Raw genomic sequence first — 23,807 nt, 5'->3', positions numbered from 1 at the left:
TGATGCAGCTGGGGAAGAAATTAATGGAAGAAGGGGCATCCCAAAGCCAGGGCATCCTGGAAGTGATGCAGGTGGAGGAGGAATTTATGGAGATGTTCTTGGTTGGGCTTGGGGGATTTGTCTTTGAAAAGGGGGGAAATGTGCCTCAATAGAATGGCTCCTGGTGCCCACAGCACCTTGTCCTCCATCTCACATAATCCCAGGATTTTCTCATACTCTGCCTTCCTGAATGGCAACTTTGCACCATCACCAACCCTTAATTTTTCCAGCCAGGATACAACTCTGATGTGAGCACTTGGTGAGCAGGATGCCGAGTGGTTTGCACCCAGATTTGGGTGATAGTGATTCCTTAAGGGCTTTGGAGATGTCACCTTCCCATGAAACCAAGTGGGATGGGAGTTACCCAAGTGGGATTCCTTCTGTTCAGGAGCATCGGCGTTCTTGAAGATGCGAAAGCATTGCTTCCTCACTGCTGCCCTTGTCATGCCTGCTCATCATCCTGCCGTGGGAGGGGGACACAGTGGGTGAAAAAAGCTGCTTAGGATCTATCCTGGGGTTTAAATTGTCCTGGGTTATTGTTGGAGGATTAGGAGGGGATTTGGTATGATTGGTTGCAGCAGTGTTCCAACAGGGAAGGAGACACGGTGCCAGCTCGTTTTGCCCCTTCCTCTTTCATCTCTCTCTTGTGACTGTGGTGGTTGGGATGAAAAATGCCAGCACTTCTTTCTAATATCACACACTGGCCCCAGGATGCACAAGAGACTCCAGTGGTTTGCCATGCAATTAACTTCAGTGGCTCACGTGGCCTTCTCTGCCTTCAGAGGGGTTGAACTGGCAGGGGGGGCAGAGGGACTGGGAGGGATGGGACCTGGGTTAGTGCTGCATGTTCCTCAGTGGCTGCCAGGTCCTTGGGCAGCTCCTGGGAGGATCTCACAGCAGCTCCCCAGTGGTGTCCTGGGAATGGTGGGGCTGGGTTGGGGTGCAGGAGGCAGCCAGGAGCTTCTTTGGATTTTAAGGAAAGGGGGACAGGCTCCTGCCTGCCAAAAACTGCTGCATTAGGAAGAACAGAAGGCCACGTTCCATGTGCCCTCTTTGGGATGCCTGGAACCAGCATCCCACTGTTCCCACTGATACTTCCATGCATGGGGCTGTGGGTTCCCAGCAGTTGGTTTCTCCCTCAGGTTGTCTCCATCATCACAGCCTGGCCATGTCTTTGTTAAGGCAGGTCCCCAGCACCTTCCTCTGAAGGCAGAGCCCAGCGTCTCTTGCTCACTGGGATGAGCCAGTTGTGCCTCTTGGCCACGTGCTGGCACCATGTCTTCCCATGATCTGCTCGCAACATTTTCCAGGAGGAAAAGGAGAAAGAGAAGGTCTGCATTTCATTTCTCTTTCTGAAGGAGCCCCACGTGTCTGGCCTTGGCTCCATGTATTATCCATGCCGAAGCCTGCAGCTGGCTGCTGGCATAGCACAAGGGGGGATGTGGGCTGAGATTTATAAACATGCTTCAGGCACAGCTGCTCCGGGCTCCCTCGGCTCCATCCATCTCCCAGGGCCGTATATCTTGCTGCACTCATCAACCCTTGCAAATTTTACCTTGCTTGGATAAATGTGCCTGGCACAACAGACTCTGCTCCAGTGATCCATGGCAAGAAGGAGACATTGGACAATGCTGAGGGGTGCTGTGGAAGACCCCTCTGCCTCCCAGAAGAGGTGCTGAGGGTCCTCAGTCTCGGCATGGATGTGAGCCAGGCAGTTCCTCTTCTGAATTAGTGTGGAAAAGCTGAAACTCCAAGGTTTTCTGAATGCCCAGTGACTTTGCTCTGTGATGGGAGGATGTGACCCCATGGATGGTTCTCCAGATGGAAATACAGGGCAGAGGGATTCCCGTGGAGGTGCTGAAGCAAAGTGGCCCAGGGCAACAGAGGATGATTCTGCCAGGATTGGGTTTTCCTGCCAGGGACAGTCTCCTGGGCAGGAATGCTGGGCTCAGCTTGCCATCTAGTGGCAGTAGCAGCTTTTCCCGGAGAGTCATGAGGTTCATGGCCGTGCTGGTTCATAGCCCTGCTGGGGCATCTGCAGCTCCACTTTGGGGTCCACAGCCTTGCTAGGAGCTTTCTGCATTTCCCCCAGGGTCTTCCCAGCGCTTTCTCCCTGAAGATCACATTCCCTACCCTACCTGAGCACACATGGAGCCAATTTGGATCTTCGGGTCCCCCTTGAAGGGCTGAAATCCCACAGCCCTTTGGGGGTCACTGGATTTTAACATCCCATGAAAGCAGGGAATGGGAAGAGAGGTTAGGTGAGACATGCCAAGAGAAGGGATGAGCTGGGAGTCTCCAATTCCCATCTCAGTGTCCCTCCAGCCCTGAGCCCAATGTCTTACCTCTTCTGAGAGCCCATGACCACTTGTCCACCCTCCTTCAACTCTAGAGCTAATCTCTTCCTCCTGCCTGTCTTGAGGGGCAGGTTCCTGGCACCATGGGATCACACCTGGTGACACATCTGACCCTTCCCCCCGCCTTGCCTTGCAGGGATGCTGGTGGTCAACGTCACCTGGAGGAATAAGACGTACGTGGGGACACTGCTGGACTGCACGCAGCATGACTGGGCACCTCCCCGGTAAGCGGGTGGGGGGCTCTGGTGGGCTCCTAGCGCTGAGGGCAGATCTGGCCCTGGATGGCCCCCATGGCACCTGGGACACTCTGCCCTGTGCCCATGGGGCTGCCACACGGGTTGGCATCTCCGCCTTGCCCAACCCAGCTGCTCCCTTGGCTCTTTGCCCCTGCAGGGGACCTCTCTGGTTCCTCTTTATCCGTCAGTGGGGAGAGAAGTCTATGGGATTGGTAATGAGGGGAGTCAGGGGGTCCCCACCGTGCCTTGGGGACAGCACAGCCCAGCACAGCCATCTCTCTGTTAAAACCTCTGTGTCCCCCTCCCTCCCTGCAGGTTCTGTGACTCTCCCACCAGTGACCTGGAGATGCGCAACGGCCGGGGCAGGGGCAAGCGGATGCGCCCCAACAGCAACACGCCGGTCAACGAGACGGCCACTGCCTCGGACAGCAAGGGCACCAGCAACAGCAGCAAGACCCGGGCAGGAGCCAACAGCAAGGGCCGCCGGGGCAGCCAGAACTCCTCGGACCACCGCACCCCGCCCGGGGGCACCGCCGAGGACGTGAAGGCCAGCCCCTCCTCCGTCACCAAGCGGAAGAGCAAACCCCTCTCCGACATGGACCTGAACTCCAGCTCGGAGGACTCCAAGGGCAGCAAGCGCATCCGCACAAACTCAATGGGCTCGGCCACGGTGCCGCCTGCCACGGTCAAGGTGGAGCCGGCTGTCCTGGAGCGCAACTGCCCTTCTCCCATCCTCATCGACTGCCCCCACCCCAATTGTAACAAGAAGTACAAGCATATCAATGGGCTGAAGTACCACCAGGCCCACGCACACACGGATGACGACAGCAAGCTAGAAGCAGATGTGGATAGTGAGTATGGCGAGGAGCCCTCCCTGCATGCTGACATCGGGAGCTGCAATGGTGCTGCTGGGACACAGAAGGGCTCCCTCTCACCCGCCCGCTCGGCCACCCCCAAGGTGCGTTTGATGGAGCCACACAGCCCCTCCCCATCCAGCAAGTTCAGCGCCAAGGTCCCCTGCAAGAAGAAGGTGGGTGGGGAAGGGGACACAGACCTGGGTGCTCTGTCCAATGATGGTTCTGAGGATGGTCCCTCCGTGGCTGATGAGACGAGTAACGATGACTTTGACTCTCTGGAGAAGCGATGCATTGATAAGGACAAGTCAAAGAAGGCCTCTGGTGCTAAACAGGAGAAGATTCCTTCCAAAAGCTTGAAGTCTGCCAGACCCATTGCACCAGCCATCCCCCCGCAGCCGATTTACACCTTCCAGACTGCCACACTGACCACAGCCAGCCCCGGCTCCTCCGCTGGCCTCGCCACAACTGTGGTCCAGACCATGCCCAACAGCCCCCAGCTCAAACCCATCCAGCCCAAGCCAACAGTGATGGGAGAGCCCTTCGCTGTCAACCCTGCCCTCACCCCTTCCAAGGAGAAGAAGAAAAAAGACAAGAAGAAGAAAGAGCCCAAAGAGGTGGAAAACCCTTTGACTCCTGGCAAAGCCTGCAGAGCAGAGGAAGGTAAGAGCCCTTTCCGGGGGGAATCCAGTGAGCTGGGGATGAAAGGAGAGGGGCTGCTGAACGGTTCATCTGACCCCCACCAGAGCCGGCTCGCCAGCATCAAGGCCGAGGCAGACAAAATCTACAGCTTCACTGACAACGCCCCCAGTCCCTCCATCGGCGGGGCCAGCAGGCTGGAGAACACCAACCCAGCCCAGCCCCTGACCCCACTGCACGTTGTCACCCAGAATGGGGCAGAGGCCAGCTCGGTGAAGACCAACAGCCCGGCCTACTCGGACATCTCTGATGCTGGGGAGGATGGGGAGGGCAAGCTGGAGAATGTGAAGGCAAAGGATCCAGAGCAGCTGGTCAAGGAAGGCGCCAAAAAAGCTCTTTTCCCACCACAACCGCAGAGCAAAGAGTCTCCCTTCTACCAAGGCTTTGAAACCTACTATTCCCCTGGCTACCCCCAGGCTAGCCCGGGACCCCTGAACCCCGGCGGGCAGTCTGCAGCCGAGACACAGAGCTTGAAGCTAAAGAAAGACGAGGAGCAGGAGAACCCGGAGGTGAAGGTGAAGAGTGAAGGCTGTGAAGAGAAGAAGGCAGAGCTCGGCAGTGGCTCCAGCCAGCAGCCCTCGGTCATCCAGCAGCGCCCCAACATGTACATGCAGTCCCTCTACTACAACCAGTACGCCTACGTGCCCCCCTACGGCTACAGCGAGCAGGGCTACCACGCCCACCTGCTGAGCACTAACCCTGCCTACCGCCAGCAGTACGAGGAACAGCAGAAGCAGAGGCAGAGCCTGGAGCAGCAGCAGCAGCAGCGAGGGCTGGAGAAGAAGGCAGAGCTGGGCCTGAAAGAGAGGGAGGCGGCACTCAAAGAAGAATGGAAGCAGAAGCCACCCATGCCCCCAACGCTGACCAAAGCCCCAAGCCTCACAGACCTTGTCAAGTCAGGGCTGAGCAAGCCCAAGGAGCAGGGAGGTCCTGATATGGCCAAATCCGTCATCATCCCCAAGCTGGAGGACTCGTCCAAGCTGTCCAGCAGCCAGGTCGCCGAGGGGCTGAAGGTGAAGCTGAGTGAGGCTGGTCACCTGGGGAAGGAGACGGCTGAGACGAAGGCTGGCTCCGAGTGTGGCCGGCAAGCGGAGGTGGACCCTGTTCTCTGGTACAGACAGGTAATGCCCTGCCCTGTCTGCCAGCCCAGCCTCCCTTGGGTTTGCTCCTGGAGGAAGCCACTCACTGGGCTTTGCTGGGGCCATCACCTCAGAGAGCACGTGCTGTCCTCTGCTTGTGGTGGGGCTCCATGAGAGGAAAAGGGTGGGACTGTGAGGCCACAGACGAGCTAGGGAGAGCTCAGGGAAAGGGAGTGGGGTTTGCTGGTCTCCTCCAAACCCAGCCTGGATTTGGGACAGGTGGGGCTGTGGAGAGGCAGCTGCTCTGGTGGTTGGCTGTTCTTGTGGGAAGTGGAGGCTACGGGTGGGCCAAAGAGAGCCCAGGGAAGTGGAATGGGGTTTGCCAGTCTTCTCCAAACACAGGCTGGTTTTGGGACAGGCAGGACCAGGGGGAGGCAGCAGCTGTTCTGATGGCTGGCTGTTCTTGCAGGAAGCTGAGCCCCGGATGTGGACCTACGTGTACCCAGCAAAGTACTCAGACATCAAGACAGAGGATGAGCGGTGGAAAGAGGAGAGGGACCGAAAGTTGAAGGAAGAAAGAAATCGAAGCAAAGAAGCCTCATCCAAGGAGGATGGGAAGGAGAGCACCAGCTCCGAGTGCAAGCTGACCCCCACCGAGGAGGCTCGCATGGTGGGGAAGGACCCCAGGCCCAGTGTCCACGTCCCCGTGTCCTCACCCCTCACGCAGCATCAGTCCTACATCCCGTACATGCACGGCTACTCCTACAGCCAGTCGTATGACCCCAACCACCCCAGCTACCGTGCCATGCCCACCGTCATGATGCAGAATTACCCAGGTAGGGAGCTGGGGGCTTCCAGAGGTGTCCATTCCCAGCTGTCCCTGCTCTCAGGGTGGGGGGTGGCTGTGGGACATCCTCTCACACACATACAGAGCCACATGCTCCCGCTGTGCTGGCCGAATACTCCGGGTGCCCTGACTGCTCTTTTTCCCCCAGGATCATACCTACCCTCCAGCTATTCCTTCTCTCCGTACGGGAGCAAGGCATCCGGCAGCGATGACAGTGACAAGTCCCGAGCCAGCCCCAGCGTGAGCTGTAAATCCAGCTCGGAGTCCAAGGCCCTGGACATCCTGCAGCAGCATGCCAGCCACTACAAGAGCAAATCACCCACGGTGAGCATCAGCAGGGCTCTGGCTTCACCCAGCTCTGTGGGATAGTCCCTAGATCCTGTAATGAGGAGGGAGCAGCTCCGTTTGTCATGTGGTTTTGCTGTTTCTGCTGCTGTGGGGGACCTGCAGCCATGGATTCCAACATTACAAGTCCTTTGGGATGGACCAGCCAAACCTGTGCCCCAGTGCTGGGCCATCTCCAGGCCCTGCAGCAACCAGCTGACACTTGTCCTCAACCCTGGAGCTGGCAGCTGGGATGTGGGCGCTGTCCCCATCCCATGGCTCCTCCTGGGCTGAGCTGGGAGATGGAGGTTGGACACAGTGAGGAAAGAGTGGCCCTCAGACAGGCCCTGTGTCCTCCACATGGCTTTTGGCCATCCCACCCCATGGGCAGAGGCAGAGGGAACATCCCAGTATGTGCCCCGGGGTCGCTGGTCATGTCCCTCAGCACGTGTCTGCTTTCTCCTCCCCAGATAAGTGAGAAGACGTCTCAGGAGCGGGAGCGCAGTGGCTGTGGGGTGGTGGGGGGCAGTGGGAGCTGCAGCAGTGTTGGAGGAGCAGGTGCAGGGGAGAGGAGCGGTGACCGGCCCCGCACGTCGCCCTCGCAGCGCCTGCTCTCGACGCATCACCACCACCACCACCTCGGGTACTCGCTGCTGCCAGCACAGTACAACCTGCCCTATGCAACAGGTGAGAGTGGGGCTGGGCTGGGGGGGAGCTGCACGTGCCCTTGGGCCACGAGACCCTCCCAGTGTCTCCGAGGGCCCTGCCTAGCAGCTGCTGACGCCTCTTCTCCCCGTAGGTCTCTCCTCCACAGCCATCGTGGCCAGCCAGCAAGGCTCCGCCCCGTCCCTGTACCCGCCTCCCCGGAGGTGAGAACGGTAAGGCTCCGCTCCTGCCGCACCTCCCGTGCCGGGCCGGGCCCCAGGTGCCCGGGATGGGCGCTCACGGGATGCCCTCGAGGGTTTAGGGTTTGCCCGTGGCTGTTGGGGCTCGTGGGAGCTGACTTGCCCTTGGGTCGTGGCAGGATGTGACACACCAGGATGCCCGGGCTGTACAAGATGTGTGACTGGCTCACATGGAGAAGCGCTGGAGACTCCTTTAGACATCAGTTGAATGGTGTTAATTGTACTGCTTGACGTTCCTGCCGTGATCTGAGGCAGACTCTGTCTTCTCCCCTCGTCGGACACACACTGACTCCCCACCCCACCCCTCTTTGGGCAGTGGGTGAGCTGGTACCTGCGGATATATTTATTCTACTTAGCACCAGCACTTGGGGTGGAGGCGACTCACTTGCCTGGTGCATATGAAGAGGAAACAGAAGCACTGAGGTTTCTTGATGAATTTGGGACCCTGCCGTGTCTCTGTGAGCTGCTGCTTCACGATAGGACTGGGGGCAGGTGGGGACTTGGAACATGGGGCCGAGCCTGCCGTGTGGCCACAGTCTCAGGAAAGGAAGGAAGGACTGGCTCACAGAGCCTTGGCGGGTGTCAGGGGGCTGGTGTGAGCCAGGTGGGTGGGTGGCAGCCTGGCTGGAGGCAGCTGTGGGGCTCTCCCAGTCCCTCATCTGGTCCTACACCCCACAGCACCCACAACTCTGTGCCTGTGGGCAGGAGCCGCCAGCACGTGGCCAATGGCCAGAGTGGGGCTGGGGAAGCTCTTGGCCTCAGCAAAGCAGCCTCTGCCCTTGGGGGCTGGGGCTCTCTGGGGCTGGGGGCAGAAGGGGACAGAGCTGGGGGCTGTGTCTGTCACCCCACAGGCTGCCAGGGCCCCCCAGGCTGTGCACGGTCCAGACCTGCCTGAAGCTCCTGCCTGTAGCTCCTGCCTGTGGCTTTTGCTTTGGTTTCGGAGCTGCAACTCTGCAAATCCCAGCCTTTTCTCTGCCCCACTGTCACGGCAAGTGCCCCCCAAACCCTGGGGCAGCACATCCTGCTGTTGGGGGGGCTGTGGCTCCCCTTTTCATCCACCTTTTGCTTTTAGGGCAGCTTCCCCAGGCCGCAGGCAGGGCGCAGCAAGAAACAAGCACACTTAGGTTCTGCCAGAGGCATGTGGGGCCGTGCTGGTCCCCGCTCCAGCCTCGTGCCAGGGCTGGGGGCACCAGGTCCTGGAGGAAGATGGTCCCCACTCCTGGCTGCTCCCAGCTCTGAGGACAGGGGCTTTCTGGTCCTCTGCCCCCAGCCCCAGAGCGGCTCACCCCAGGCCGACACTCTACCTCGGCCCCGCAGCGGCCGGGCCGCCCCGCCCTGCCCCGCCTCTCCCGCTGCCCGGCCGGGGGACAGGGGCCATCGGTCTCAGTTGTGTGTGTCCGTGTTGCACCCGGCCCCGAGGGCCGCTGTACGGGGATGCTCTGCCTGCTGGGCTCTGTACATACTGTAAAAAGCAATTGTTTGAAAGCTGTTGTTTTGGGTTTTGTTTTCTTTCCCCGTTTCTTCCCCATCCCACTGTACCCAGTTGGAAAGGAGGTGCTGGCTGCTCTCAGCCCGGTTCAGGTGCTGGCAGCACAGTGGCCCCAGCCTGCTCTTGTTGTCTGACTCATTTTTCTTCCACTCTTTGTTGTGTTTGGAAGGAGACGGGGCCGCGTGGCCCGGCACGCTCCGCAGGGACAAGGTGGGTTGATGGACCCGCCCCGCACCCGGCACAGAGCCACCTGCAACCACGGGAGCGGGGACTGGTGGGCTCGGGCTGCGTGGGAGAGCCCCACATCCCACCCGTGGAGGAGTGTCCCGCTGGCTGCTCCTACCTCCAGCCCCGGCCAGCCCGGCACAGCCGGGCTCCCAGCACGGCCGGGGCCCACAGCGGCTCCAGCGGCGCAGAGGAAGTGCCTGGGGGTGTTGGGGGTGCCACAGGCTTTGCTGGCAGGCGGAGGGGCTCGGGGGGCTGCTCCCCACCTTCCCAGTTGGGTCCCAGTTGAGTCTCCCTTTAGGTGTTAAATGAAACAACAGTTTATGCAGAATAGGTTTGAGGTTTGACGTTTTCCGGGTTCTCTGGGCCAGCTGCTGCCCACGGGGCCACCCCCAGCCCCGGTGTCAGACCGTTGGTGTTTATAGCTCGTTTCCATTGGCGTTGCTGTGTTGGGTTTCATTTCAGTCTTCCTGACTCTGCCCTTCTGTAAAGTGTACATTATTACCAAGTTCCTTGTTTTTTTATATATATATATATATAAATATATATATATACAATCTGTACTCTTCTTGCCTTTGTACATTTAGGCAAGGAGGGAGAATAAATCTTTTTAAGAGACAATCACAAACCTGTGAGGGTGGCTTTTTCTTGCTGTTCCCCCAAGTCTGGTCCTTTTTCCCTAAAGAGTGTGGCCAGTTATTTTTGGGGGTGGGAGAGGGGGTTCCCCCCGTCTCAGGCATCTGAGAAGGCTCTTGGTGCTCACTGGCTCCTGGATCCACCTCTGCCCAGCACTCATGGCTCTGGTGGGTGCTGCAGCTGAGCTCAAACCTGGTAATTGGAGGCAGAACCCCCCAGGGCTGAACCCCTGGGCACCAAGGGCCTGCCCTACACCATGGCCTCAGGGTGCAGGAGGTACAGGGCAGAGGCACCTTCCACATTTTTCAGAGGTGGTTTTGGAAGGCATTTGGTGATCTTGGAAATCCACATTTGCCCTCCTTTACTTGAGGCAGGATGGGAGAGGATTTGAAATTGTCAGAGAAGCACATGCAGTGGCACAGCCTCCAATCTCCAGCACAATGATGAGCTCAGATCAGCCTCACTCCAGCTCCTGTGACCAGAATCCTACATGTTCCAGTCACTTTTACCAGTAAGAAGCAGCAAAGTGGTTCCCATCCCATCAGCTGCGATGTGCCAGCCTGGGGCACCATGGGGTGGCAGCCAGCCACTGGCACGTGCTGGGACACCCAGGAGTCTCGGGCCAGAGTTGGGGCAGCTCCAGCTACAAGAAGGGATAAAACTGCACCCTTCTCAAGCCAACAGCAGCACTCAGCAGTTTCAGCCAGGAACACCCATTCCCAAGGGCTCCTCTTTCAGAGGACAGCCTCTTTGATTTTAACTGGTAGAGGGTCTAATGCCCTGCTGGAGGGAGCAGAGCTCCTTTCCCTCTTGGTTTCATGGAGGTGAAAGAGGGCAAAAGAGACCCAAATTTATGATTATTTATTCACACACACTCATATCCCAGCCCCACCTCTCCCTAACCACTCACAATGGTGGATATGGAGTGATGCAGGTCCAGCTTCCCAGTAGAATAATCCATGAAGGGCAAGGGCACAACAGGAACAATCCCACAAGGAGCCAGGCCAGGAAGAGCTGAGGGCACAGCCCAATTCCCTGGGGCCTGCCAGACAGAACAAGCCCAGATTCAGGGACAGTGCCATGGGATAGAGACAGGGCTGGGCTGAGCCATGACCTACTGCTGGCACCATCGCCCCTTCCTGGAAAAGCCCCTGGGTGGGGAGAATATCCCAGCACCTGCCCCCACACAACCCTTTGGTTTGGATACAGCCATTGGTGGCATCTGAAGCCTTGAGCTCATCCCTGTGGGAAGATGAGTAGGAGCAGAGGTGAGGGCTTGGGGTTATTCCAGACCCATCCTGGGGTGGATGATAAAGGCAGGAGCTTTTCTTGGCTCTTTGGACCATCCCAGCCAGCATGGTGCAGGTCAGGAAACTGCTCCTCCCAAATAAGCAGCCCCAGGTGTGTCAAGTTCATCTGAATGCCCCTTTTATTGAATGCTGTGATAGTGTAGTGGGAACATGGAACAGGGTTAAGACTGCATAAAACAAAAGCTGGAAGAGCAAGAAGTTTCAAAAAAAAAGGGAGAAAAAAAAGGTTAGACCAGTTAAACCAGCATTGGAGTGGAGATGTATGGGGGGTTTAATGTAGTGTTAAAGGATAAACTTGAGTGTCTCCTGCACGTGCCCCACACCAAGCCAGGCTGTTTGTAAGGTCTTGAGTGGGACATGAAGGGGTCATGTCCCAGCTGAGCCCACGCTGGGCGGGCAGGAGGCACCGGTGGGGTTCGGAGGAGTCCCAAAGAGGGTACTGACCCCGGGGCTCCCACACCATGCAGCTGCATGGGAAGAGCTCCTATGCCAGTTCATAAACATCTTCCTTTTCCTAGTGATGATTACATGTGTGATAGATAGTTCTCTAGGCAACATGTTTCAATGAGAGTCAACTCTGGGGATACACAGCCCAATCTAACAATGAGAAATGCGCTTGCAGTCCAACAGAAGCTCTGCTTCCCTCTCCTCAGGAAAGGAGGTGGTCCTCTCTCCCCTCCACAGCATGTAGGGTCCCACTGGAGTTGCCCTCTGCAGCTATTCTTCATCGGAGGAAGAGCTCTGATCCAGGGGGTACACCATGAACATCACGTCGGGCCGTGACGGGACAGCGGGATGGCCGGGCCGCACGATCTCAAAGCCCAGGAAGCTGAACGTCTTCAGGAGTGGAGCTACCAAAGAGAAGGAGATGTGTTACCACCAGGAATAATCCTTTTTACCTCTCCCTTGAGCCATCAATATCAAACTGCGTCGGGCACCCTCTGTGAGTGCATCCACAGCTTCCTGTGCAGATAAGCACAGCCCTCTCCAGCAGGGGGTTTTGTCTCCTCCTGTGCTCATTGCAGCTGCTCCTAAGTGTCAAGGGATTTTAGCTGTGCAGCTGAGCAGCTTTGTCCATGCTTCTCCTGCAATGTTTCTTCTATCTCCTGTGAGAAACAGCAATCATTGTTTGTGTGCCTGCACCAGCTGCACATTCCTGCTTTCCCAGGATGTGGGTGGCCATCCCAGAGGATTTGTCCTGCCCCAGCACCCCTTGAGCACCGAGAGAGGACAGACAGCAGCAAAGAGGAATCTCCTTAGGGACAAGAGAGACATTTGCTGTCTCCACAAGGAGGTGCTGGAGCTCAGTGGAAACTCCAGACAGCTCTGCACAGGTCGGGTGGGACCCCAGGAAAGCCACTTATGGTTACCTGTGGGGATTCAGAGTGGGGCCAGCCCAGACAGATACGGCTCTGTGGCACTGTGCCTGTGTCACTGAAGCAATGGCTGCCCTGTGACCTGTGACACTCACCTTGGTCCCACCCCTATGGCACCCTCAGGCAATCAGCTCCAGGACACTGAGTGATAATACAGAGGAGCTCCTGAGCTATTTTCTGGCAGCACTGAATTTCAGCTGCATAGACAAGGACACAGGATCTGGACCACTCCAGAACTACAAACAACCCCTGGCATTGGCTGTTCCCTGTCCCCAGCCTCCGCAGGGGCCACCTATGCAACCGGTGCTAGTGGTGACATAACAGCCAGGACTTGATTTGGAAATTATTCTTGGCATGGTAATGAGGGATGATGACATCTTCCTGGGCTCAGCTCAGCTTTACTAAGGCCCTTTGTTTCGGAGAAGCTGGGACAGCTCATGAGGCTGCAGAGTAAAATTAGAATTGGGGTTGGAATTACTCAGTAGGATACAGCCTGACTCTGGGGGGATTTACAGTGACACGTTCCCAGCCTGGTACATCCCCCAGCCCCCCAGGCTGTAATCCCTCACCCAGCACGTCTATCTTTAGACCCTAATGCAGCCCCCAAAGCCATAAGTATCTCAAGCTAGGGCCAGGATTACCTGTAAGCCTGGAAAGGACAGAAGTGCCTGGAGATCTTTAAAAAGCTGATGAATTTCAGGGCAACAGGCTCTAAGTGCTTGTTTTCTATCTAATAACTCCTCCCTTTCACCTTCCATGTCACAGCAGCCTCGTGCCAAACAGAGACTTCACTGCTCACCAAAAGAGGGAATATTAACTGACACTGGATGAAAAAATCACCCCAAATCATTCAGGAGCAGCATTTTGCACCAGAGTATTTAATGGCAGTGCAGCAAAGCAGATGAATGGAATCCCATGGAATCCCAGACTGGTTTGGGCTGGAAAGGATCTTAAAGCTCAATGAATTCCACCCCACTGCCATGGGCCAGGACAACTTCCACTGGACTAGGCTGCTCCAAGCCCTATCCAGCAGATCTGCTGGAGAAACCACAGCACTCACTCACCCTTACCCTCCACACAAAACTATTCCTGTAGGAATTATGCACATAACAATCCCTGCACAGGGAGGGTCCCGTGGGTCTTGCCCTGGGATGACCAAGTTTCTTTACAGCCTCAGCAGCAGCACCGTGTGGGATGTCAGCAAACCCGAGCACAGCCCAGCCCTCACCTCGATCTTCTCTGCTTTTTCTGAAGCAGATGAAGACATAGTTGACTTTCATTTTTTCTTCAGCAAATTCCAGCAGTGCTGACAACCTGCCAAGGAGGGAGAAGACAAAAGGACATCAGCTCTGGGAAGTCCTGTCCTGAGGAAGCCTCTGAGCATTATCAAATTATCAACTGTTTGGATGATTTCGGACACAAAGATTGTTTACAGCGCCCTTCCAGTGAACAATGGGTGCTGAAACAATGGGCTTCCTGCCCTGCAGATTCAAGAGCTGTCCTTGCTCCCAGTCAGGATAAGTTCCTGTCCTCACAGCCACAAACACCCTCCCCACCCGTGGTGCTTTGGGACTGAAGCCTTCGTGGTCAGGAAGCGGAATATCGCAGCTGCTCCCAGGCCAGGCTGCATTCCCTGGCAATGCACGTGGGGGCTCTGGGAGTTCTGTGCTTTTTGGGAAGGAAAACAGCCCAGAACCGAGCTCATGGCAGGCAGAAAAGGAGAACAAACCATCCCCAGAGAACACGTGCACAGGCAAAGCCATTTCCTGAGCTGGATGGCACAGCTGCTGCCCCCTGAATCCTCGCTTCCTGCCTTTCCAGCTGGATTATTTCTGCCACCTCCTGATGGAAGCGGTGCTGCAGGAACCCCTCTGGAGCCTCCAGGGTGGCTCACTGATCAACTGCTGTCACTTGGAACCGCTGGCACTGCCAGAGCAGTGACAAACAGGCCTTCACTCCACATCTCAGTAACCAGTTGTCAGTGCAGAGCAGGAGATTAAATTTGCAAGGCTTCTGTTAATATGTTAATGAACTACTTTAATTATGGCTTCTGGCCTCTCCTCGGCTGTTTCACCCAGCTAAAAATAACCTGACAAAATTGTGCTTTAAGTCACAATGACACTGGCAAATAAATCCCCTCCCAGAAGGACCCATTCCAGGGAGAGCCCAGAGATTTACAGGCCAACTGGAGAAACTACACAAACATTTATCTGGACTCAGAGTCAAATGAGACAAGTGTGAGACAGCAACAACACTGCCACTTCCTGAAGGTGCCCAGCCATGGGTTTTTCCTTGATTAGCTCGTGTCACTGAGGGATGAAGCCTACTTGGAGATTTAGGAGGAGCTGAGGAATCCAGCAAAGCCACATCTACACTGCAGCAGAGACCTCTGGCACAGCACTTGGCAGGAAGGAGCTGCTCTGGAAGCTGCATTTACACAAACTTCCCATAGCAGAGCTGTCTGGACAAAACATGACCGGATTCTGCCAAGAGAAAAATCAGAGCTCCTGGCAGAGCCCGGCACCAGCGCTCCAAGAGCAGATCCACCTACTGAGGAGGAGAGCATCAGTAGGATGGAGGGGTTTTTAGTTCCCTGAAAGAGAAGAAAATCTGCCAAGATAGGCTTGCCAAGTGGCCAGCAGAAAAATAAAATTAAAAAATAACAAAATATCAGAGCAAATCTTATTGGCTTTCTATACCAAAGTATACAAAGATTCACTCTGCTCATTTATTGCTTGTTTTTCCTTGGGCTTGGGACTCAAAAAATGTAACTCATCTGGAATATCACTGGGGGGAAAATATTCCTTTGGAGGACTCCACAGACCAGGGAGCAGAAATGTGCACAAACCACAATCAGAGCTGCTATTGCACAGCCCATTTTCCCCACACACAGCATGGAATCCCAGGATGGTTTGGTTTGGAAGGGACCTTTAAGCATCTTGTTCCAATTCCTGCCATGGGCAGGGACACTTTCCACTAGACCATGTTGCTCCAGGCTCCATTCAGCTTGGCCTGGAACACTTCCAGGGATGAGGTGTCCATGCACAATCACTTATGTAACCCAAGTCCTGCCCTCCAGGAGCCATGGCTACACCTCTGGGATCCAGAACTTACCCTTCTTTGCTTCCATCAGCTAATAATCCATCAGGGATTTCCACAAAGAGGCTCTGGTTTGAGAGCACTGCATCCCAGGAGGAGGTCTTCACCTCTGTGACCTTGTACTGGAAGTGGACAATGTGAGGCTTCCCTTCATGCACTGGGACATCTTGGCTAACAGTGATCTTCTCATCCTGGGAAAAATGAAAAATGTAAAGTCCTGAACAGCCAGAAGACAACTGGAAAAAGCAAATGCAAAGGAATAGTCTTAGGGTTTTCCTGAGAAGAGGATTATGCTTTTCCCTTCTCCTTTTGCTGGTTCACAGTTCTCAGCCCTCAGAGTGATTTCTAGCCATGTTTTCCTGTTAAGGAATGTAGTTTTACATATTGACATGATATTAAATTTCTGAGTAGAAGACTCCACTCCCTCTCTGCAGGCTCCAGCCACATCTGGCTTCAGGAACTGCCATTCCAAGAACACAACTGGACCCAACACCAGACACAGAGCTTCTGCTACCACAGCCCAGCCAGGTTGGGTGCCTCCCCCATCCCCAACACAGCCTTTCTGTTCCAGGAGTGACCACAAATTGCTTTCCCAGATTTTATGGTTTGCCTCCTGGTGTAAAGGAGGAAAACACAGAACACAGGGAAATTCCAGAGCAGATCTGAAGCTTGTGAGGAGGTCTTCTCCAGAGACCACAAATGCACATGTCCTTCCCCAGTCCTGCCCCATGAGGATGCAAGCATGCAGATTACTTAGGATCAGCTCAGCAGTTCCTAGAAAACAATTCAGTGGTTAAAGCCCCATTCCTTCAGACAATTCCTGCAGGCACTTGGCTTGCCCAGTAATGATTTCCATGTTTCAGTGCAAAGAGCCCCAGTGAAAGAAGCAGAGCCCTGAGTTAATGCTGTTACTGCAGTGGAGCTGAACTGTCCCCTGTGCTTGGTGACAGCTCGTGTGTCCCTGTGCCTCACATTCACAGGCACCTGGGCAGCTCTGAAGGGCAGACAAAGGAGATACCCAAAGTCATGAGAGCACCTGGAAAGCCATGTGTCCCCCTGTCCTCAGCAGGTGGGTAGGCAGTGGTTCCCTCCTCTGGGTCATTGGGTGAGCGCTGTCCAGCCTCCAGATATTTTATTTTAACAGGGTGATTAATTCAGCAGCTCCTTACAAGCCCTTACAGGCTCCTCAAGCCACTGTCCCAGTGCTTTAATTCCTATTACCTTCTGTCTTAAAATAGCTGCCCCTTGGTTTGACTACTGTATGACAGAGAAGCCTCTGAGGACATTCACACTGGTGACAAAGTCATACCATGTGCAAACTGGGAGCTGCTTGGCCTCTGAAAGCCGAGCAGAGGAAGTTGCCTTTCATTGAAAGCTCACAAAGCTGAGCTGAAAAACAAGTTTACACTTCACCAGAATAAATATCCTGTAGGAAACAAGTTTATTCATTGAGTTTGAAGGAAGTCTGAGTGGCTGAGTGCACCAAGAAACGCACTGAGAGCTGCTCCAGTGAGGTCAAGTTGTGGCTGTGATGGAGCCAGCAGAGAGAGGCAGGGCTGAATACAGAGGCTCTTAAGAAAAATCCAAGGGGTTTATATGTATATCCTCCAGCAGTGACTTTACAGGACCCTTTACAGGTCTTGTTTCAGTGCAGAAAGTGTCTCTGTTCCAGAAAACATCCTTCTCTCCAGAAAAGCTCACAGATCATGCTCTTCCCATGCTCACAAAACTAAAACTGGGTGAGGAAGGTAAGGAAAGCAGGCTGGGATTGACACATGGGAGGTGTGCCTTTGAGTGGGAAGACTGGCACTGCCATTGTGAAGGGAATAGCATTCTGAGCCCTTTGGTTCAGAACTTCCTTGTCACCAGAAATTATGTGCAGTGAGATTGTTCCACTGAACCCCCTGTGACAGCCCAGGAGCCAAAGGCAGCACGACCACAGGGATTAGCAGAACCAGTTCCCCTGGTTCAGTGGGAATTAGGTTTACACAGCCTGGCTGGGCCAGCTGACACTTTATTTCTAGGCATCCAAACAGAGATGCTGGGGAAGAGAAAAGCTCTGTGGGCTGCTCCTGTGAAGCAGCAACAACAGCCCAAAATTCTTTGGAAGCTGCTCAAAGCAAAATCCTGTTTACACAACAAGCACTCGGTTTTAGTTCACCCTGGAAAAATCCCCACACAAAATCCCCCTGCCACGTTCCTGTGGACAAAACCCCCTGCCACCAGAGTGGATTTTACCCAGCTGCCCAAACCCTGGCTCCCCAGCCCTGCAGCTCCATTTCAGCAGTGCAAAGGTGCAAGGACTACTTCCACTTGGCTCCAATTCACTGAGCACAAGACTTCCCAGCCCTGCTCTGCTCCTCAGATGTCCCAATGAGGATGGGGGGAGGCCCTGGTGTGTTGGCAGGGTCAAAAGGAAGGATGTTACAATCCACCCTGGCCAAGTGGCTGGAGAAAGCTGTGGAAGCACCCACTGCTGCCATGTGCTACACCTGCAGCCTCCTGCCAGCTCTGCCAGCCAGGGCACATCTCAGCTGTGCAGCACCCACACCAGTCACTGTGGCATTCCCAACTCCAGCAAAGCTCCCTGGATGGAGGGCTGAGCTCAAAGTCTCTTAACACAAAAATTCCAACACTTACAGGGAGCCCCAATTTATGGCAGTGGTGTATCCTAGTGCTGCTGGCAGAGGCAGGTGTGTTCAGAAAGGTCATCCCTTGGACTGGAACAGCTGATACAGCTGGAAAAAGGACTTAAACTTTCAGATCCAGATGCCTTTGCAGGTCATGCTGGTGGCTGCTGGCTGGAAAGCTCAGCTGCTGTAACTACAGCACTGCCAGACTGAGCAGGTGACCGAGGGGACAGACAGAACCCGGCCACCACTCCAAGGTGTGACACACCTCAAATCCTGGGGTCAGTTCTGGGCCTCTCATTCCAGGACAGACATTGAGGGGCTGGAGCACGCCCAGAGAAGGGAACAGAGCTGGGGAAGGGGCTGCAGCACAAATCTGATGAGGAGCAGCTGGGGGGCTCAGCCTGGAGAAAAGAAGGTTCATGGGGGCCCTTCTTGCTCTCTACAGCTCCTTGACAGGAGGGGGCAGCCAGGTGGGAGTTGTGCTCTGCTCCCAGGGAGCAAGGGATGGGATGAGAGGAAATCACCTCAACCATTTCCAGGCCAGAGCAGGTTGGGTATTAGGGAAAATGTTTTCACTGAAAGGACTGTCCAGCCCTGGCAGAGGCTGCCCAGAGAAGTGGAGTCACCATCCCTGGAGGGGTTTAAAAGCTCTGTGAATTTGGCACTTGGGGACATGGATTAGTGGTGAACATGGGCAGTGCTGATGGAACAGCTGGACTCAATGACCTTAGAGGGTTTTTCCAACCCAAACTATTCCATGATTCTTTGCTACAGAAGGGGCTGATTTTCTTACAGATTCTGCTAGCTTTGTCAAGCAATAAATCCAGGAGGAATTCCATCCATATTTCTGGGATGCAGCTATCTGGATGACATCCTCCCTGCCTACACATCACTGCCAAAATCTGTGCAAGTTTGGGGCTGTACTGGAATCAAAAACTCCAAAGTCTCCAAATCATGATTCCTTTCACCTTCCTATTCCATGCTGTGCCCATTTTCTGCCTCTGGGCCTTGCCTGGTGCACACACAAGGCTTGGCAAAGCTGGCTGGCAGGAGTTCAGGCTGCAGGGTCTCATTTCCCACCCAGAGGGGATTCATTACTTCTCCTGAGCCCACCTGAAGCTGGTTTTGTATCTTCCTTCTGTGACAGGAAGCCCATTGTGCTGCTTCTCTGGACTTTGTACCCCCAAACATCTGTGACAATTCACCTTGAGCATGAATCTGATGGGACCTTCTCACTGGAGGCTCAGAGGTTGACATTTTGCAAGGGAAGCAGGTGAGGAAAGTGCTGAAAACTCACCAAAGGAAACTCTGAAAGCAACCACAAGGTCTGTGATTCTCTCAGGAACTCCCAAGGGAGTCTTTGGGAGCTGATACAGGCCCAAAAGGGTCTGTATCTTTTCATCAGGTGATGTCTGTGTGTCACCCACGGGTTAATTAACAATCAGGTCTAACACCTATGACAACACCCCGGGCTCAACAGCCAAATCTGCAGGGTCAGCATAAATTCAGTCTGCCTCATCTAAAAGGAAAAGCAGCCCTTGTCCCAGAAAGGAGACAGATCTGAGCCAAGGCACACAGATCACTCTACAGGAAGGATCAGGTCTCCTCATTCGAAAGGAGAGGTCCCATGGAATGAAGAGGAACACAAAATGAGGCAGCTGCAAGCCTGCAGACACAAACCCTTGCTGATCTTGCCCTGCCTGTGCTCATGTTCTAGAAACAGCCCTGTCTGGGAGCTGCCTCTCCCACCTGCACCTCGGTTCAGGCAGCTCCCAGGCCCTGAGAGCTTCACCTTCCAGACCAGGGTGCAGGAAGGAGCTTATCAACCCCTCCCTTGCTGCATTTCACCTTTCTGCTTCTCACTTCCTTTCTCTGCCAGGCATTTCAGAAGCCCTTTCATGTTTTGATAATGCAGGCTCCACGTACAATAGCTGCAGCAGGCCCCTGGGGACAGGCTAGTGAATGATCTGCTGCACAATGGTCTCTCATTTCTTAATAAACAGGTGATATTTAAGCAGCAGAGACCTGCCTGCAGCTCAGTCCCTGAAAAATTACCTGTTCTCCCACTTATTATCTCAGAGTTCTTTGCATTTATTCCCACCAGACTGTGAAAGGAACTGAACAGAGCTGTAACACAGGTACAGGTGAATGTTTAGATGTGAAATGTATCTCACCTTATATATCAGAGCTGAAAGAGAAGGATCCCTGCCACCCCCTCGCCCACCGGGGATCTTCGACAGTGGGTGAGGGGCATCAGGAGCACCACAGAGGCCCTGGAACGATGTGCCTGCAGCACTGCAGCTGGGGACAGTTACTCAAAGGTAAAATACTACTGCAAGAAAAAGAGAGAGAACACCCTGTTACATTAGCAGGGATCATGTTTTGGAGGCTCCAGCTTCTCAAACCCCTACATCATTTGTATCCTTGCTCCTCCACAGCACCCAGATGTCAACACAGAAAGCACCCACTGCCCCAGTGGCACCAGAGCCCAGGGTATTTTGTTGGGAATGGAGGAGGGGCTAGAGCCAGGAACCCAGAGAGTGCTGAGCAACCTCATGCTAATAAGGGAGGCCTGGAAGGCTGCCAGGAGCAGATGGCTGGGAACACATGACCAGATGAGCACACATTTTCTAGAGGCAAATATCTACAAATAGATCAACAGGGCCTAGGAGGAGAAGGTTTAAGTTTCACATTTTCAAACCCAGGAGAAATGAAAGGGTTGGTTCTTCAATACCCTCCACAATGTCCATGGCAGTATTTTCACACACACATGAAGCACCATGAAAGCTTCCTCCACCCCACCCTAAAAATTACTAGTTCACCCCAGGAACTACTCTGAACAGCAAGAAAACACATTTCCTTTGCAGTTTCCAAGTTAGTTTGGAAGTTCTACACACGGTCCTCCAGAATTGCTTTGGACACAGCCTTTAATACCTGCTCTGATTTTTAGGAAGCTCATCAAAGCAAATTATTTTACTTCTGAAGCCTTGGTTCCTCTCTCAGCACCATAAAAGCTCTGTGCTGAGGCCCAGCAATGTTCCTTTAGCACAGCCTGCAAAAGTCATGCAGGGAAAACAGTCCTTCTCCAGTGCTCCCATTCTGAAACACACCAGCACAAAGCTATGGAAGCACCACCAGAACAACACAGGGAGGGGGGGTTTGTGAGCACAGAGCCAGGAATGAGGCTGAAGGGGATAAATTCTGCAGCTGTTCTGACAGCCACTGTCTGCCCTGAAACTTCTCACTTGAAGTGCTCCCAATGCAGTGTTTTTCCACTCTAATCCCTGTCCACGAGGCAGACAGGCTGAAGTATCCAAACAGAGCTGCACTGTCAGAACCACCTCAGATGCCTAGAAACAGGGAATCTGACTGGTCTGGGCTGGGAAGGACCTTAAAGCCCACCCAGTTCCACCCCCTGCCACAGGCAGGGACACCTTCCACTAGACCTGGATGCTCCAAGCCCCATCCAACCTGGCCTTGTAACTTGCCTGTGCCAGCTGCAAACAAACTACTACAAGTTGGCATTTCTGAGTGCCAAAGACAACTCACAAATGCACAAGGCAGAATTCACCACGGATCTCTGCTTATCACCAACCATCAAAGCCATCTTTCTACAGGAAACACGAATATTCTTCCTCCACAAATTCCCTCCCCCAGGTTTGCTAGAGGGGGGCACTGGGCCAGCATTCCCATGAGCTAGAGCAGGCACCTCTTGGAGAAAAAGCAGTTTGAACACACCAGGAGATGTCTGGGAGCAAAGCAGGGTGTTCTGTGCTCCCTGGTGTGCCTGGGGCTATCAATGGGCCAGTGTGTGCTCAGTAGTAGAGGATGTGAGAGGATGACAAAGCACTTTGTGCCGTCCCCACCCCCGAAAGCTGTTGGCAGCTTTGTTATTCCCTTCCCTCCTCCCTCTACCCTCCAGCCAACAATGATAGCTCTTTCCAACTTGCGGCCAAGGCATCGAGAAACTGGATAATGAAGTGGAGTTGTGGGAAAAAAAAAAAATTAAGACAGAGAGGCAGCCAAAGACACTTCCCGGTTTCACTTCCTCTGGCACACGCAGAAGTCAAAACACCAGCCCCCTTCAGCTGCTGCCTGCACATCCCTGGCCCAAACCTGCACACCTCCACTATCCTCCCCCAAAATCAGGGTCCCTGCACACCACCACTACCCCCACCAAGGACTGGGGTTCTGAGAGCAGCACCCTCAGGGAAGAGAGTGCGTGTGGGGCACAGATTAAAAGGGCTTTTGCTTTCTCCAGCTGTGCTTCAGTTCACTGGGAGGAAATTCATGCAAACACCCAACAACATCTGATCCCTTCATCCATCCTTGCACAAACGGCAACTCTCCCTGAGGTCTGTTTGTGGCTTAAAAGTTGGGCTTGTGCTCCCTTCTGACGTCTGTCCTCCTTGGAGAAGCTTCTTTTCTGCAGCTTGGTAGAAATTAAGATGAATTTAGATCACCAAGGCCTTTCCGTCTAGGAACTCCTCAGTACAAGCTGCTCGTCTGTGCCCTGCCCTGCCCGAAAGGGGGGCTGGAAGTCGATGTTAAGCTCTCATCCCGCGGGTGTAATTTTAACTCACTAAGCTCCCGGCGATCCCAAGCCCGTGCCCTGTCCCTGGGAAGTGCAAAGGGCAGCTCAACAACTTCAGAACCCCATCATCACTGCTCCTAGGCAGCCCTGGCATACAGAGCCAGGCTGAGAGCACCACCAGCACATCAGGGGCTGAAATCGACACATTTCCTTGTGTTTTGGGGGTTTTACTTGTTCTGAACACTTAGACCAGATGGAAGGATCTAGAGAGCTCTCCTGACGATAGAGAAATGACTGTTTTGTTTGCTTTCCTTTCTGCCCCTTCCTAAAACAGGCGCTGGAGATGTAGCTGCACCTGAATAATAATAATAACGCTAATAACAACAATAATAGGAACAATTATTATTACATTATTATTATTTTGCTGGACACATATCCAGGAGCCCGATTTGAGGACTAAATTGTAAATAACCATCTGATGAACACAGCACAGCTCAAGCAACTCCCACACAGGCAACGGGCAAGAACCGAGGCTGCCCCATACGCATCCTCTGGGCTCTTATCGGCGACAGAGGCGCAGGAAATGACACTCTGGGGACTCCAAACAAGGAACACACACACAAGATAAATCGGTCAGCTGAGGAAAACACACCGATCCTGCAAGTTCGTGCCTGTTGACACCCAACCTGCCTGGAAAAGCACCTTTCTCCAGGCAGAGAGAGGTGCGGGGGGCGCGGGGAGGGAGCGCTCGGACCCCGCCGCGGCCAGGGGTGCTCAGGCCCTGGCGAGCCCAGACCCACCCCCGGGGGGTTCCTCCAGGGGGAAGCAACGCCTCGATGGGGATTTTAAACGGGGAAAGGCGGAGCGGCCTCCCCACGTCCCGCGGCCTCCCCGCCGCCTCAGCGCCCGCTCGCGCCCCAGGCCCGCCCGCCGCCGCCGCGCTGAGGAGCGAGGGAGGGCGGGGAGCGCGCTGCACACCTGTCCTGGGTGTTTATCATCGTGCGCTCGCTCCGGTGCGGCTGCGGTGGCTGTCGGCGCTGCTGGCGCTGGTGCCCGGCTGTGACCCGGCTGTCCCCTCCTACTCTGCTCTGCTCCGCTCGGCGCCGCGCTCCGACTGACCCCGCGGGCCCGCGCGCCGACACGCCCCCCGCGCCGCGCGCCCCCG

At 54.7% G+C, this 23,807-nt stretch overlaps 2 protein-coding genes across 5 annotated transcripts in view; one reads left to right on the top strand and one right to left on the bottom strand.

The window, feature by feature from the left end:
* Positions 1 to 23,807, top strand: part of ZNF609 (zinc finger protein 609) — an 87,375-nt gene that overhangs the window by 52,631 nt on the left and 10,937 nt on the right. For 2 of the 4 annotated variants that reach the window (XM_066558649.1, XM_066558651.1), the window contains exons 4-9: positions 2,533 to 2,620; positions 2,948 to 5,306; positions 5,734 to 6,100; positions 6,260 to 6,435; positions 6,906 to 7,122; positions 7,235 to 9,689. In XM_066558649.1, coding sequence (XP_066414746.1) covers positions 2,533 to 2,620; positions 2,948 to 5,306; positions 5,734 to 6,100; positions 6,260 to 6,435; positions 6,906 to 7,122; positions 7,235 to 7,308 — 3,281 coding nt within the window. In that variant the 3' untranslated portion in view covers positions 7,309 to 9,689. Of the gene's footprint in view, positions 1 to 2,532; positions 2,621 to 2,947; positions 5,307 to 5,733; positions 6,101 to 6,259; positions 6,436 to 6,905; positions 7,123 to 7,234; positions 9,690 to 23,807 lie in introns of those variants that run through there. The other 2 variants (XM_066558650.1, XM_066558652.1) reach the window with 2 other exon arrangements.
* Positions 11,097 to 23,779, bottom strand: OAZ2 (ornithine decarboxylase antizyme 2). The gene is given in 6 exon segments (XM_066558957.1): positions 11,097 to 11,851; positions 13,605 to 13,690; positions 15,491 to 15,666; positions 20,283 to 20,363; positions 20,365 to 20,440; positions 23,621 to 23,779. Coding segments are annotated over 6 exon segments (573 nt in total). The 5' UTR covers positions 23,641 to 23,779; the 3' UTR covers positions 11,097 to 11,717.

Source organism: Molothrus aeneus, chromosome 13 (assembly GCF_037042795.1).
Source record: "Molothrus aeneus isolate 106 chromosome 13, BPBGC_Maene_1.0, whole genome shotgun sequence".
Classification (NCBI taxonomy): Eukaryota; Metazoa; Chordata; class Aves; order Passeriformes; family Icteridae; genus Molothrus; species Molothrus aeneus.
The sequence above is the reverse complement of the archived record's forward strand: the minus strand, read 5'-3'. Positions and strand labels throughout refer to the sequence as shown.